Raw genomic sequence first — 16,614 nt, 5'->3', positions numbered from 1 at the left:
TAATGGATTTTTGCCATAATGCTTTTTATTAGCCTTAGAGCCAAATAATTCAAAGAATTTTCTGTCTTTGGAGTACTCTCTTTTGTAGAATGGACTTTGGTTCATAGTTTTTTTTAATTACGCACTGTAAACAGTGTGGTTCTTGCAGTACTTCTGTTGGCATATTGGCAGAATATTCAATTTCCGTATTGTTATCAATCTTTTCCCAGTGTGTCTGCGCAGTTAGGAGGCTGATAGACCAATTTAAAAGTTGTGTGTATTACTTATTTTAAAAAATAGTGATAGGAACCTTTGCAAGCTTTGGTTGTGACTGAAGCAAAAATACTATGAAGTTTAAATGGCAGGTAGACATTCATTCTGTTCTTTCATCATCCATTATGTTTGGTTTTAGTTAAACACATGTGTAGGTTTTAAGTAGAATATTTGCACAAAATTTCTAGGGGAAAGACTTATAAGCATGTATGAAAGACATATACATAATTTCTATAAGTCAGAGAAGCTTGTGCTAGCATCAAATGAGCTGCTTTATGGAGTGTTTACCTACTATAAATAGTAAAATCACTACTTGTGGTTATCAATTACCCTTCATTTTGACATTTTAAATTCAATCAGAAAAAATGCATTGTTTAAAAAGTTCAATGTGTAAAGAGCACTAGTAGAGTCACAGTGCACTAAATTCAGATTTGCTTGTTAAGGTCTGAAAAAGCTGCTGAGCAGTCTACCTTCCACCACTGCCGCAAACTTCAGAGCCCTGGACTGCTATACACGCGTATACACGTTTATATCTAAATATGCTTATTCACATATGTTTCTGTCTGCCAGTGCTGATAGCAATGCCTGCTGTTGGTGACAGAGGCATAATACATCTTAATATTCTCTTATGAGTAGATTAGGTGTCGGCATAACGTTTTACAAGGGTTGCTGTGTATCTTGGTCATTGGCCATAGGCTACTTATTTAAACATTCATTGGGTTGGATCCAGAGTTCCCATGGGACATTCCTGCTAGAAGGGTGAGAAGCAGTTTTCTCATATTGTTCCTTCTCCCTGCAGTCCTCTGTGACCCCAGAAAAAGGGTGGAGGTCCCTGGAATATGTGGGAACTGAAGGAGGTTGCAGAGAGAAGGGAGAATCAGTGAAAACCCTATCCCCCTTCCTCCATCTGGTATCAGTCCCTTCCACAAGTAGAAGCATCTCTTCCATTTGAGGGAGGGACACTGGATCTAATTCACTGTCTCCACCGCAAGGCAGAGCTATCAGCACTTGGTTTTGTACCGGGGTCACACGATCTTTCCATTACGTAACTGGAGCTTTGATGGCCTTCAGGATTATTATTTTTTTGATGCCTACTTCTAGTCAAAATAATCAGGCATTCTGTAGCTTTGAAACCCTCTTGTCTTGCAGATGTGGTTAGGTGTTGATGTACCAAATCAAGGTAGTAGACAGTCCAAGATGCAGTTGGAGGCCATCCTGCCCTGCCCTATGCTCTGTGAACTGACCTAGCTAGGCCTTGTTCCTCTATCTGTGAATGCGTGACTCATCGATATGGGCGTTTGTGTTGGGCCCATACCAACCTTGTTTAGTCCCACAGTGTTTTGTGCGCCCCACGGAAGCCAAGAAAGCGGCGGATGAGGCCAAGATGAGGTTCGCCCACATAGATGGAGATCATTTGACGTTGCTGAATGTCTACCATGCTTTCAAACAAAGTAAGTAGAAACTGCTTGAGTTATTTGCTAATATATATAGTGTTGACAGTCTGATAGGTCCGTATTCACTCCTGCTGTAGATCTTCCTCTACTGCATTGTTACACGCTACTGCTTATAAAAGAGAGAATGTCTGTAGTGCTGTATAAGACGCACTAGACCACAGGTTTTTGGAGGAGGAAAACAAGAAAAAATATATTCTGAATCTCAGAAGCCAGAACAGAAAGAGGGATCGCTGTGCAATGAAAACAGCAATCCCTCTTGCTGTTCTGGCTTCTGGGATAGCTGTGCAGCCTGCATTTGCTCCATAAGATGCACACACATTTCCCCTTACTTTTTAGGAGGGAAAAAGTGAGTCTTATAGAACAAAAAATATGGTACTTTTAGCCAGTGTGGCATAGCAGATAATAGACTGTGTACAAATCAGGAAGGCCCTGGTGATGATAATACTAGTAGTAATAGTAGTAGTAGTAAAGGTAAAGGGACCCCTGGCAGTTAAGTCCAGTCGTGGACACTCTGGGGTTGCGGTGCTCATCTCGCTGTATAGGCCAAGGGAGCTGGCAGTTGTCCGCAGACAGCTTCCGGGTCATGTGGCCAGCATGACTGAGCTGCTTCTGGCGAACCAGAGCAGCGCACGGAAACGCCTTTTACCTTCCCGCCAGAGCGGTACCTATTTATCTACTTGCACTTTGACGTGCTTTCGAACTGCTAGGTTGGCAGGAGCTGGGACCGAGCAACGGGAGCTCACCCCGTCGCGGGGATTTGAACTGCCGACCTTCTGACCGGCAAGCCCTAGGCTCTGTGGTTTAACCCACAGCGGCACCCGCGTCCCTTGTAGTAGTAGTAGATTGTTGTTGTTGTTATATATATGCCACCCATTTTACTGGGTCGCCCCAGCTACTTTGGCAGCTTCCAGCAAATTAAAATACAGTAAGACATCACACATTAAAAACTTCCCGGTTTCAGCATAAGCTTTCTCTCTGCACCAAAGAAATAACAAAACTTAAAAATAAGGCAAAACCTTAAAGTAATGGTAAAATATAGCTTGTGTGGTGACCAGGATCCTAAATAATTGCTAAGTAAAAGTCGAAGGGACCTTGGCCCCTAGGAGTTGGCTCCTAGGAGTTTGAGTCGGGCACCTCTCCTTCACTGGCTCTGAGGCCTCTGTTAAACACATGTGGCTTTTGAAGATGAACTGTGATGCCTGGAGTGGTGGTTATTCTCTATAATAAAGCCAATATGATAACTGGGGAAGAAACACTTTGCTCTGGGCTGGACATTACAACTTTTAGTGTATTTTGTGTGTGTGGCTTCACCTGCTTCAATAATAATCTATTTCACACTTACTCTAAAGTTTTCATGTATATTTCACTATATTTACTGGGCTGTGTTATTCAGGCACAGGCAAACTCTGCCCTTCAGATGTTTTGGGACTACAACTCCCATCATCCCTGACCATTGGTCCTGTTAGCTAGGGATGATGGGAGTTGTAGTCCCAAAACATCTGAAGGGCAGAGTTTGCCTGTGCCTGGTGTTATTGCTGTAAAGATTACTAAGACAATGCTTGTGAAGTGCAGCAGTCCCCTTGCACTATAATTGTGACCCTATATCTCATGAATTAGCAACCAGTTTAATACTGTGTCCCCAATTCCCATTCCTTCAAGTCTACCCAGAAGGATATCATAGTTGTAATGAATACTGCTGAGAGGATCAGGAAAACCATTATGGTCTTGCTTCTCTTATCTCCTAGTGCAGATCATCCAAATCAAAAGTTAAAAAAAGATAATTTCACATGCTGCCTAACACAGATAAATCCCGTGTTTAACCCTAACTTCACCCTGGATAAATTTATATTTGTTTTGAAAATCTATATAAAATTGCTGTAATATAGTGTGAGAGGACATCGCATCTAGATAGTAGAAAATAATATTTGGCTGCCAGGGCCTGCCAGAATTTGAGGACCCCTGGCTAGATTTAAAAGGAAATATTTAATGTATTTTTCTGCTCATGACTGAAATGAAATTAAATCTGAGTGTTCTGTTAATAAGAGACCAATCAATCTCCATTATTTAGAGATCCTGGATGTTAAATTGGTGAGGAGGACATAATGGCTCAAAGTTGGATTTTTTGTTAGGGACATTCTGAGAATTTCTAGGTGGGGAGGGGGAAAGTGAACTGGAATTCTAGATTAAAATGCAGACTCAAAACGTATTGTACTCCTGAATATGAGGCCAGTCGCAGCTAGCTGAACTGCTTGAGTTTTGGAATGCTACAATTATTCTGAATGACACTGAGTAATGGGTAGATAGGTGTTCATTCAGAAGACAGAGTATTTGTGATAACTTTGTCACAGGGATATTGTTTGCTTCTTGAGTGTTGTCTGTACTAATGCATTCAATCTTCCAATAACATCACTCTTTAGTCAAGTCTATGTAAGAAGTAAGACCAAGATCACAGTGACAAGAGAAGATAAACCAATTCTCTCTTCCAAAGAATTACTGTGAATGACACCCTAGCTTTCAATTCTTATTTTCTATCAATGGCTTTCATGTCAAAACTGATCCCTATCTCTATGAAATAGTAAATTACTCAGCTTCCTGACACAGAATTTACCTGACACAGAGGTTGCACTTCCTTGCATAATCTGTAAATTAAAATTTGAAAATAGTGGCTTGGCAGATGGGAAAATAGCTCAAAATGGATTCGTTCTTCTCCCAAGTACTTGAAATAAGCAAAAGCAAAGAGCTTTTAATGTTAAAATGGAAGATCAGAAGTGTAATGGCAGGTACCAGTTGGATTTTACTGTGAGAATTCTGTGGTAGAAAATGTGTTCCTTATGGTTTGAAGTTTTATAGTTAGAGGCTGCCTATTCATTTGTATCACAGCTGTTATGCACATTCTTCATCTATAGTTTAAATATGCCTGTGTGCTCTCTGAAGAACTCATAGATGGTCTTCAGATTTCTTCAGCAGGGCAAATCTGTTGTATTTGATAATACCAGCACATTTCCACATTGAAAGAATTTGAATGGCTGGTAAAATTGCAGTATTCCTTAGGCTTCATGGTACTTGTTGTTGTTTAGTTGTTTAGTTGTGTCCGACTCTTCGTGACCCCATGGACCAGAGCACGCCAGGCACTCCTGTCTTCCACTGCCTCTTGCAGTTTAGTCAAACTCATGCTGGTAGCTTCGAGAACACTATCCAACCATCTTGTCCTCTGTCGTCCCCTTCTCCTTGTGCCCTCCATCTTTCCCAACATCGGGGTCTTTTCCAGGGAGTCTTCTCTTCTCATGAGGTGGCCAAAGTATTGGAGCCTCAGCTTCAGGACCTGTCCTTCCAGTAAGCACTCAGGGCTGATTTCCTTCAGAATGGATAGGTTTGATCTTCTTGCAGTCCATGGGACTCTCAAGAGTCTCCTCCAGCACCATAATTCAAAAGCATTAATTCTTCTGCGATCAGCCTTCTTTATGGTTCAGCTCTCACTTCCATACATCACTACTGGGAAAACCATAGCTTTAACTATGCGGACCTCTGTTGGCAAGGTGATGTCTCTGCTTTTTAAGATGCTGTCTAGGTTTGTCATTGTTTTTCTCCCAAGAAGCAGGCGTCTTTTAATTTTGTGGCTTCTGTCACCATCTGCAGTGATCATGGAGCGCAAGAAAGTAAAATCTCACACTGCCTCCATTTCTTCCCTTTCTATTTGCCAGGAGGTGATGGGACCAGTGGCCATGATCTTTGTTTTTTTTGATGTTGAGCTTCAAACCATATTTTGCGCTCTCCTCTTTCACCCTCATTAAAAGGTTCTTTAATTCCTCCTCACTTTCTGCCATCAAGGTTGTGTCATCTTCATATCTTCCGGCAATCTTAATTCCGGCTAGAGATTCATGGTATTTAGCGGTTGTGTTTACTTATGTGGGATCTTCCTCTTTGTGCATTCAAACCTTGTGTGATTAGCGTGAGAGGGGGACAGTTGGCCCTTCTTTCTCTGGCTTATGCCCATCACCAGCTTCATTCATTGCCTTCCACATTTTGGAAAGTGAAATTCTCCCCATGAAAAATTAGGGTTCTAAATTGTGTAGGGAGCCTGCAGGAACACAGCAGACTGATCCAACAGGCTCAATGGTGTGTGCTTGTTTCTAAAAGAATAACTGAAGAAGGATATTGTCCCATGCAATTGCACTGGTCAATCCAACAGCCAAGGTTGTGTGCATGTAGCCCTCTTTAGAAAGTGAAATATTACCAACTGGGTGTTTGTGTGCATTTGTGAATGCACGTTTTTCTAAGCTTCCTTCAGAAAGGACTAGGATTGCATAATTCCAGCTACTGCACCTGTGTGCTAATGGATCAGAATAAATGTTCTTTAGACGTTTTATCCTAGAAAGTAGCAGCTGTCAGCCACTCCTTAGCCTGAAAACACCTAGTTTGTTCGTATATGGTATGACAGAATCTAGAAATGAGAAATGTACACAACTTTTAAAAAAACAACCCATTGCTTGTACTACCCTATAATGACTTTCCACCGTTTAGCTTTTCTCCTATCAGATTTCTTAGTATCTCCTTGATCTAATTTTTGAAAAACTTAGCAATTTAGTAGTCTTTATTTTCTTTGTGGTCCCTGGTCCATCCCCCCCAAATTCTAGCCACTGCAGTTCTTGTCCACTGGTCTTTGTAATCTTATTTACCTACTGCGGACGCAAATTAAGAGCAGCTGAAAAGGTGTAGCAGTTGCTGTTTAAATAAAACAGTGTCATTCGGGTTTTTAATCGGTTCAGTGGGTTGACCATTCAGCTGGTTTCTCTTTGTGTACTTGTTTTAATTTGGTAAAATGTTCATTTTTAGATGATTCATGACTTTTTTTTAACATTGCAGATCATGAATCGGTTCAGTGGTGTTATGACAACTTCATTAACTACAGGTCCCTGATGTCTGCAGACAATGTACGCCAACAGCTGTCACGAATCATGGACAGATTTAATTTGCCGCGTAGAAGCACAGACTTCACAAGCAGGGACTATTACATCAATATTAGGAAGGCTTTGGTTACTGGTTACTTCATGCAGGTATGTTGCATATGAAATACACAGAAATCTGCAATTCCTCACCCCTTCAAAATGATTAAAAATGTGTTTAGTATTTAGCTATGATTTATACAACCTGATTATTGGGCAACTCTGACAGACAGGCAAATAGCATAGGGAAATTCTGAAACGGCACATTTTGAAAAGTACCCCTCTCTCTGTCTCTCCATCCGTTAAAATAGAGACTGTGAGGCTCCTTAAGATTGGGACCTGTCTCTTTTCTCATTCAATTCTTTACATTGGTGGCACTATGCTGCTTAGTTTTTGCCTCTGGTAGTTGCCTTCTTGCAGAGTAGATACTCATTTTTAAAATAAATACACATACTTTGTTTAATGAAAGATTTAAGAGATTATAAAAAACAAGCAGGCTTTTAAATTGCATAATTTTAGAAATGTGACCGACGGGGGGGGGGGGTGTGTTTCCAATTATATGTTATATGTGGGTAAATTATTATAGCTGGGTGTTTTGGTTTAATGTTTGCTTAAGTTTTGATCTATACTCTACAACTGAACTGTTGTGGAATAGCCGGATCCGTACTTTATTAAATGCAGGTTGGACCATAGTGAATGAAAGCCGATTGTATTTTAAAAGTGGTTGCTCAAGAACGCAAGAACAGCCCTTCTGGATCAGACCAAAGGCCCAGAAGTCCACATTCCTGTTCTCACAGTGACCAACCCATGGGAAACCTACAAGTGGTTTATAATGAGTTTAAGCCATAATATGAGCTACCATTTTAATAGAAGGCAGATTATCTAACTCCGTTACAGGGAGTTTAAAAGCAAGGGATTGTCCCATTTGCACAAAGACTTATTCTGTTCCTGGGGGTCACCCTTAATCCCCCAGAACAGAATTGGGTGGGGACATGTAAGGAGAGGAACTCTGTTGTACAAGCAAAAGCCATTGTATGAACGTTTATAGATCCAACCCTTAAGAATCTACCTGAGATTCTGGATTGAGGCAACTGTTGGCATATCTGCCATGCACAGAATTATTTAACCCTGTTGGCTGATTACAAGGGTTGCATCTCTGTTTTCTAATGCTTAATTCTATTGCTCATAGTTTCATCCCCCGTTTTTAATTGTTGTTATAAATACGTGCTGCTTTAGACTCTAAATAGCATTACATTTCAGATTATCTTCGTATTATAATTTCACATTTCCAATTATTTTAGGAGATTTTTAATTTGTCCAGAATTCAAGCCTGTGTTCCGAGGCTGGAAAATGCCCTGTTGCCTTGTTTGCTTTTGAAGCATAGCTGTCAACTTTCCCCTTTTCTTGTGAGGAATCCTATTTGGAATAAGGGAATTTCCCTTTAAAATAGGGAAACGTTGGCAGCTGTGGTTTGAAGGTTGTTGCGCAGTTGGGGTTTGGGGTGGCTAAGCTTTGATAGAGAGTTGCTGGCGCAAGAACAGCCAATTGCAGCGCCTTGATTTTCCATATTTTCCAAGAGGTTTAGTATCATGGGAGAAGTTTCCCTGATGCTTCTTGACAAATTCCAATCTAGCTGGTTGAAGGGCATCCTCAGAAAACTGGCCACATATGGTCTCTCCCCAGAGTATTTATTAAGTTTAGAAAGGGGAAGGGCCAAGAACATAATCAAAGAAAGGCTCAGGGACGTTGAAACCCAAAATGACTTTAACCAACTTCCGATAACTTATAAACTTCTATACAACTCCCAAAGGCCCTATCTAGCAAACTATCTCAAAGTTCTAGACAACGCTAAACACCGATGGGCATTTTCCAGGGCCCGCTTTAACGCTCTCCCTTCAGCTCTTCTAGAGGGAAGATACAATAAAATACTGATCGAACAAAGATTATGTCCCTGTAACGGCAATGAAATCGAAACCATTGGGCATGTCATCTTATACTGCCCATTATATCGAGACTCAAGAAAAGAGCTGATCGAACCGATTCTGAGGAAAATACCTCGTAGCACAGACGACACCTATATCAGACACCTCTTAGCTGACAAAGAGCCCGAAATTAACAGGTCCGTGGCAAAGTACTGTTACATTGCAACAAGAATAAGACGAGCAATGATGTCTACAAAGGAGCCCAAACTGTAAACATCGAAGGAACGATATTAAACAGTAGCGACTCCTGAATTGAACTTTAAAAACTTAAAACTCGAAACCTGGTCATAAATATAAGCACCAACTCTGAGAATTGGCCATATTTTTACTGCTACTTCTAGCACAATATTACTCTTAATGTCATATTTTATAAATTGCTTCCTGGTCATTGACCGTATTAAAGATATTTGATTTCATGGGAGAAGCGCAGCAGGCATCACATTTCTCATGTGAGTGTGAATGTTGTCCATACAGGTGGCACATTTGGAACGGACAGGACACTATCTAACAGTGAAGGACAACCAGGTAGTGCAGTTGCATCCTTCCACAGTTCTTGATCACAAGCCTGAGTGGGTACTTTACAACGAATTTGTTCTTACCACGAAGAACTACATCCGCACTTGTACAGACATCAAGCCAGAATGGTAAGCCACCTTCTTATTATGTGTCTTTTTTCTCTCAACACATTACTAATTTTAAAAGTACATTTTCATGTATGTTTTTATGAAAGTTTCCTGAGAGCTGTAAGGAAAAACGAAAAGGATTTTAGAGCCCTAGGCCACTAACAACACTAATTAAAAACCTTGCTTGAAACATCTCCTTTCTGGATCTTCAGTTTCAATTATGCTTATAAAAAACCGTGTTGTCTCTTTTTCCTTGTTCAAATGGCTGGTTTTAAACATTCGCCTGCCTGGAAGTTGGAAAGCCCGGCCTTTCTGCTGTAAACAGAAGTTAGGTTCCTTTTGTCTTTTGCAGCAGCAGAAGCGAGCGAGCGAGCAGGTTTTAAAAAAGAAACTTGTATTGAGGAGTGCTTGCACTATACTCTTGTTGCTACAGATATTGGGAGCTGGGGAGAGTTTCTGAATTTCAGAGCTTGATTTAAAACACAGCCAGCTTTTCCCACAGTGGTTAAGGGTGTTGAGATGCTAAGCAAATCGTGCTGAAAGTGGTGGTGGTCTTAACAGAAGAGAGCAAGTGTGCAATCGTGCAGTCCGCTCCTTTAATTCTAGTTAAGGGACAAGCTCGCATTATACCTGCAAGTGCCGCCCCTTTTTTTTACATTTACAAATGTTTCCAAGTTGCTATTTTCCTATTTGTTTAATGTTCTGTCAGTAGCCACAAGTATGCTACCTTTGGCACATGCAATTTTGATTAGGGTTGATAATTAAAACTCGAATACATATGGAATTTCGACTAACAATTGAATAGCGGCCAAATCTCAGTTGAAAAAAAGCAATGGTAACAAGACGTGTGTTCTGCTTTGATAGATAGTCTGGTCCCTGTGGAAGAGATCATGTTGCAGAAAGATCCAGAAGGGAATGAAAGCTTAGAAATAGGAGTCACTTTTCACTTCTGCATCTGCTTCTTTAAATAATGCCACCTTCATTTCCCCCCATTTATTATCCTCGTTTCTTTCGTAGCTGCGCCTAGGATGTTGCCTTAGATTGGGTCCGGCCGCTGGTCCATCTTTCTCAGTATTGCCTATACACTTGTACCTCAGGTTACATACGCTTCAGGTTACATACCGTATTTTTCGCCCCATAGAACGCACATATTTTTTTGGGGGGGAAATAAAGGGAAAAAAATACCCCCCCCCCAGCTTCCCCCGACCCCATCCCCCAGAACAGGCTGCCGCCCCAAGCCTCACGCGCCCGGCAGGACCTCCTGCCGGGCGTGAGAGGATTGCGGACACCTTCCCGAAGCACGGGGCGTCCTCCGGAGGACGCCCCGTGCTTCGGGATGCAGGCTGCCGCCCACAAGCCTTGCAAGCCCGCGGGAACTCCCCCGGGCTCCCAAGGCTTGCGGATAGCTTCCTGAAGCCTGTAGAGCGAGAGGGGTTGGTGCGCACCGATGCCTCTCGCTCTCCAGGCTTCAGCGAAAGCCTGCATTCACCCCATAGGACGCACACACATTTCCCCTTCATTTTTGGAGGGGACAAAGTGCGTCCTATAGGGCGAAAAATACGGTACATAGTACCTCGGGTTAAGAACTTTGCTTCAGGATGAGAACAGAAATCATGCTTGGTGGCATGGCAGCAACAGGAGGCCCCATTAGCTAAAGTGGTGCTTCAGGTTAAGAACAGTTTCAGGTTAAGAACAGACCACCAGAATGAATTATGTATTTAACCCGAGGTACCACTGTATATCTAAAATGGGGATCAAACCTGTGACCTGGGTGTTATCAGTACCATGCACTAAACAATTATAAAATGTTAGATTTGGGTGCCCACCTCCGGAACGAATTAAGTACGTAACAAGAGGTACCACTGTATTCACTGGCAACAACTTTCCTGGGTTTCATGCAGGAATCTTTTCCAGCTCTGTTTGGAGATTCCAGGGGCTTAACCTAGAAATTTTTGCATGCAAAGCATGCGCTCCACCATCATCTATGGTCTTTTTCCTTAGGCGAGAAATAGCAGAAATGATCTCTGCTCTTAGATTCACTGAGAGGTTATCATCATCAGCTTGGGCTTGCAGTTACCCACCCTGCTTACACCTGAATTGTACAAATGGTAGTTTGCCTGAAAACCAGAACTATGGAAACTGTGGTTTGTACATGCTTCCCAGTTCTCCATATGCCCAGTTCATTTGTAATGGCAGATTATAAAACCAGGAAGTCAGGGTGGAAATTTGAATGCTTGGCAGAAGGGAGCATGCATGCTTGAGGCGCATTCTCAATTCTCCAGCTGTGTTTTCAAGGGTCGGCAATATTGCATCTAAACCAGCTCATAGAATTTGACAATACTGAGACTCTTTGATAAATCACTTTTAAGGTTGATGTTTAAGGTTGATAGCCCTAAATGTGAAAAAAAAGGAATAGAAAGAAGTGTTTGTTCCATTAAAGGCCCTGCGACAAGCCCCTTTGCTTTTCAGTGAAGCCATAATGTTTGTTCCTGTCGGTTCTAAAACGTCTGAATGCAGAGTCATTGTTCCTATGTATTTTCATCATGCATTTGTATTATTGCCTGGAACTTGGCTTACAATCAGAGATTCCTTCTGTGATGCTGTACTCTTATCTATTATTTAATCTAGCTGTTGATAACTAATGTCTACACTGTTTACAACTATATAATTGACTTTTGGTTGAAGTATCCAAATATTGTCTCCAACTTGCATATTATCCCAAGTCAATAAAAGTTGACTTTTCATTTTAATGAATGGTAAAAACAGCTTTCTTCATATTACGTATACACAAGATTTTTAAACCCTCCTGACAATCACTGCGTGTTACAAGCCTTTTGTTTTGATTGTTTGAATTTTGTAAGTTTCAGAGTAGTAAGTATATATACTACTTGGAGGTGCCTTTTATTTTGAAAAGGTCTTTTCAGTAGCATGTTTTTTTATACATAAACTGGATTTCCATATTTACAGGCCTTATTAAGGAGATTGATCATCTAATTATCATAAGTAGATACTAATTGGGCCACTGCTATCGCCTGCATGATATTCAGATCTGTGCACAAGTGACAAACCTTTCTTTCTTTGGCAGGTTGGTGAAAATTGCCCCTCAATATTATGACATGAGCAATTTCCCACAGTGTGAAGCAAAGAGACAGTTGGACCGCATCATTGCCAAACTTCAGTCCAAGGAATACTCACAGTACTGAATTTATTATTTGAATTGAAGTTGCTCAAGAGGACAGCTTTAAACAATAAATGAACTCTTAAGTTCCAAGTTGTGCTCTTTGCTTTGGTTCAATAATGGCCTTTATTTGAAAGCTTTTTAATTTTTCTTTACAGTAAATATTCCATTCTGATTTCATAAATTAAACGCGTATGCCTCCCTTTTGTGTTCACACTGTAGCTCATACTGGAAAAGCTGATCAATGTTTTGCAGTTTATTGAAAGTAGTTCTCTATATAAATATAAATATATAACAATGTTATAAGCATTTCTTTAGAAATGGTTGAAAATGCTTCTAAAATGTGATTATCGACCATGGCATGCATGATCGTTGTAATTGTTGACATTCCTTTTAGAAGTTGTGAAGTGTTACAACATGCTTATGTAGACACAATCTTCAGCTTCAGTACAGAGGTACTGACTTCAATAAAGTCTATTTATACTAACGTTTTGGCAAAGTAACTTACTGTTTCTGTGCCCTTGGTGAAGAAACGTTGATGACACATTCAGGTTGAAATCTTTCAATCTATTGAACATAGTTTTCAGATGCGTCTGATAAGTAAGATTTGTTCTTATGTATAGAGCAATGCTAGTCAGCTCATTCATATTGCTATTGTGCAGGCATCCCCAACCTTCAGCCCTCCAGATGTTTTGCACTACAGTTCCCATCATCCCTGACCACTGGTCCTGTTAGCTAGGGCTCATGGGAGTTGTAGGCCAAAACATCTGGAGGGTCGCAGGTTGGGGGTGCCTGCAATTGTGTATCACATGTTATCCCATGCCAACTGCCCGACTATTTAAAAAAGAGCTATAAACTTGCAACCAGTGTTAGAAACTCAGATATATAAGCTAGGCACCAAATGGTTCCTTGAACCAGGGTTACAAAAACGGAATGCCTAGCTGCCTTTTTGGGGCCAGACTGCTCTAAAGTAGTATTTTTCGGTACAACTTTTTGGATCCTAAAATTCATTCTGACTCTGCAGATAAAACATAACGGATAGAATTCTACAGGATGTGTTGCTGGTGTGTGAAAATAGTCAAGATTCAAGGATTCCCTGGGATGTACCTCCAGATGGTGGAGATGTCAGGCACTATCCTAGCGCCCGGTCATCTTCACTAGTCACTCTTAGGCAATGTTTCAGTGCATTCTTAAGGAGCGTATCTGCAAAAGCTGTTTTGGGGAGCATCTTCAATGACCAAAACACAGACCAGTTTTGCTTCAGAAATTCAGATTTTGTTCAAAACTGGCTGTTGCTTTTTAATAAGAAATTTAGATGTTAACTGTCAGTGGACAAGGTTGTCTAATAAAAAAAATCTGGGCTTCCTTTTCTGAAATGCCTGTGGAAATACATTCTATGCATAAAACAATTTCCTCTCTTAAGTCATAAGTGTTATGCGTTCCAAGTATCTGATGATGAAAGGGGGGCTGATCCCTGGACTTAGGCGCATGGTCCAGATGGTTTTGATTCTCTTTTGCAATGGACTGAACTTGGAGAAGAAGCAAAGAAGGTCTCACCTTCGTTCCTTCTGTATACACAATTAATTATGAGTAAATGCTTGCCCCCAGCAATGTGAGTGTCTTAACATATTAATGTATTATATATGAAATAATATATAAAATATTTTGGCCTTGCTTAGGTAGAGCAAGCATAGGCAACTGAATTTTTGAAATGTGGGTGTATGAAATTGGGTGCTTTTGTTGTTGTTTTTAAACCTTTTCAGTGTTAAAATCTAGAAGAGCCACATTGTATGATAAACTTTTCATGTTACCAGGCTAGCCCATAGGCTATATCTTGACTTTGTTCCAACTTTCCCATCGGTTTTCAACATTTCTGTGTGGAGAATGTTGCAGAGCCTTGACCGAGTCATTGGTTCACAAAGAGTAATGAGACAACCTGAGAGGGCGCCATTGAGCACATTTGGCCCTCCAGGGAGAGAACTCACTAATAAGGGGCAAACCTGTCTACTATTAAAGAGTCTCTAGTATAAACGTTCAAGCTTGGAAGCCTGGTTTTTTGAAACTGTTCTTTAGATTAGATTGGGCTAAATTTAAGGAGACTTGAAGGGTTAGGAAAAGTTTGTAAACCAACATTTACTCCTTTGAACATCTCAGTCATATATAGCCTGCGTCCTCAGCTGTTTTTCACTCATGCATCTAATTTTTGTTTGTTTCTAGTGGGAATGTGACTTTTAGCATCCATGGTTTGGAAAGCTACGAATTATAATTGTCTATGCTATAAATAGGTACCAATTTTGATTGCATACAGTGCAACTGTGTGCAATTCGGTCCACAGCTTTCAGGTCTTTTTTCGTTGGGAGAGCACTTTCTATGATGTGTGTTTATATGTTCTCAGTTCAAAGTAAAAATTTTTGACTTCACAATAATGCATATGCAACAAGTGCCCCGCTAGAGATGCAAATGGCGAAACACCTGATTAATGCTAGTAATAAATATTTAAAGCTGTCAACCAGCTTTTAAAAAGTTGGATATTGATCTTCCTTTTAACCAGTTGAGACTGCAACCCTACGTTGCCTGGGATCCTCCTTCCAAATTAGGATCGCACTGAATATTATCCCAACCTCAATGCCAGTTTGCTTGAGATACTGAAGGAGGAAACATGTGAAAACATAACCTTTAATACATGGAAGATACCACTCTTGGATAGAAGGCTACCTATGATACTTGTAAAATTCATTCTCTTATCAGCAGTACAGTTGAACTGAAATAGTTTCAATAAGTGTTCACTCTTAAGATCCAGCAATTAAAGTTTTAGCTGATTAATCTAATTAAACCAATTCATTTGTACCCTAGACTACCTCTTACGGTTCTCTGTTGTCTGTTTTTGTGTTAATGCTTTTATGTAAAGCATGCATGCCTTTGCTTTACATTTGAATTCTGTTTCTGTTCTTGTGTTCCTCTTCCCTAACCTCCTTGCTCGAAGCAGCAAAAATACACACTTTAACCATCCTGCAATTACTAGGCTTTATGCAGAAAAGAGTTCCCTGTGTACCTGCCTATTTCATAAACGCTTTCGTCAATTCACATTTTAAACTGAGTGATATAAACAGCTTCTCATTTTATATTGGTAAATGGGTTTTACCCTCTTGCATGTCAACCTTTCCGGCTCTCCAGAGGTGCTTGTTTTCAACATCAAAATTCATCAAAAGCAGTTTAAAATGCTACAACTTGAAACTAGGTTTTTGGCATGCAGACCTCAGAATGATCTAGTTCACATAAAGTTATTTTTCCTTTTCATGGGCCCTTCAGATATGTTAAGATCTCATGGCAGAAGGTTAAAAGCTGGTGGATGCGCATATGTTTGTAGGTTATATCGTAGGGTACTTTTTAAAAACCCTGAATAAATTAGGTTGCATCCACCAAAGTGAGTTGTCTATATAATTGATGCTTTTAGATACTTGTCATTTGATCACAATTTGGAGGACTAACAGGCTAGGGCCACTAATGGAAATCCAGAGAACCAGCATACCTTGCATGTGTGCATGCAAACCAAAAATACTTCTGTATACGTCTGTTGCCCTGGGCAGCAGGAGCTACAGTTTCCATGATGTACATTCAAGGCTGTGGACATGAACAGAAGCATGTGGGTCTCCTATGCATGCTGTAGTCTCATGCATAGCATGAGTTGAGTCTTGTCCACCATCCCATGCTCCTCCGATGATCCCATTCCTACCATGGAGGGTGTAGTCTTCAATAGTCCCATGTATTTTTGGTGAGCACCCGAGTCTCATTATATGAGATATGATAGCCATGATATGATATGATATGATAGCCATGTTCAAATATATAAAAGGATGTCACATAGAGGAGGGAGAAAGGTTGTTTTCTGCTGCTCCAGAGAAGCGGACACGGAGCAATGGATCCAAACTACAAGAAAGAAGATTCCACCTAAACATTAGGAAGAACTTCCTGACAGTAAGAGCTGTTTGACAGTGGAATTTGCTGCCAAGGAGTGTGTTGGAGTCTCCTTCTTTGGAGGTCTTTAAGCAGAGGCTTGACAACCATATGTCAGGAGTGCTCTGATGGTGTTTCCTGCTTGGCAGGGGGTTGGACTCGATGGCCCTTGTGGTCTCTTCCAACTCTATGATTCTATGAAAATGTAAGGCCACTGCAGTACCATCC

The 16,614-nt window shown here is 40.7% G+C and overlaps 1 protein-coding gene and 1 long non-coding RNA gene across 2 annotated transcripts in view; one reads left to right on the top strand and one right to left on the bottom strand.

Annotated features, from left to right (window-relative positions):
• The window catches only part of DHX15 (DEAH-box helicase 15), a 46,782-nt gene extending 33,863 nt beyond the window's left edge, over positions 1–12,919 (top strand). Inside the window, exons 11-14 of the mRNA XM_083460483.1 lie at positions 1,581–1,703; positions 6,570–6,760; positions 9,106–9,275; positions 12,340–12,919. Coding sequence (XP_083316609.1) covers positions 1,581–1,703; positions 6,570–6,760; positions 9,106–9,275; positions 12,340–12,457 — 602 coding nt within the window. The 3' untranslated portion in view covers positions 12,458–12,919. The remainder of the gene's footprint in view (positions 1–1,580; positions 1,704–6,569; positions 6,761–9,105; positions 9,276–12,339) is intronic.
• LOC310686683 lies at positions 3,037–5,040 on the bottom strand. Its single transcript, XR_014516045.1, has 2 exons — positions 3,204–5,040; positions 3,037–3,112 (listed from the first exon to the last, which is right to left on the bottom strand). It is a non-coding gene; the product is annotated as an uncharacterized lncRNA (long non-coding RNA).
• Positions 12,920–16,614: the final 3,695 nt, after the last annotated feature.

This window comes from Podarcis liolepis (genome assembly GCF_965112155.1).
Source record: "Podarcis liolepis genome assembly, chromosome: 9".
NCBI classification, from domain to species: domain Eukaryota; kingdom Metazoa; phylum Chordata; class Lepidosauria; order Squamata; family Lacertidae; genus Podarcis; species Podarcis liolepis.
Note: the sequence above shows the minus strand (reverse complement) of the source record. Positions and strands in the feature narration are given on the sequence as shown.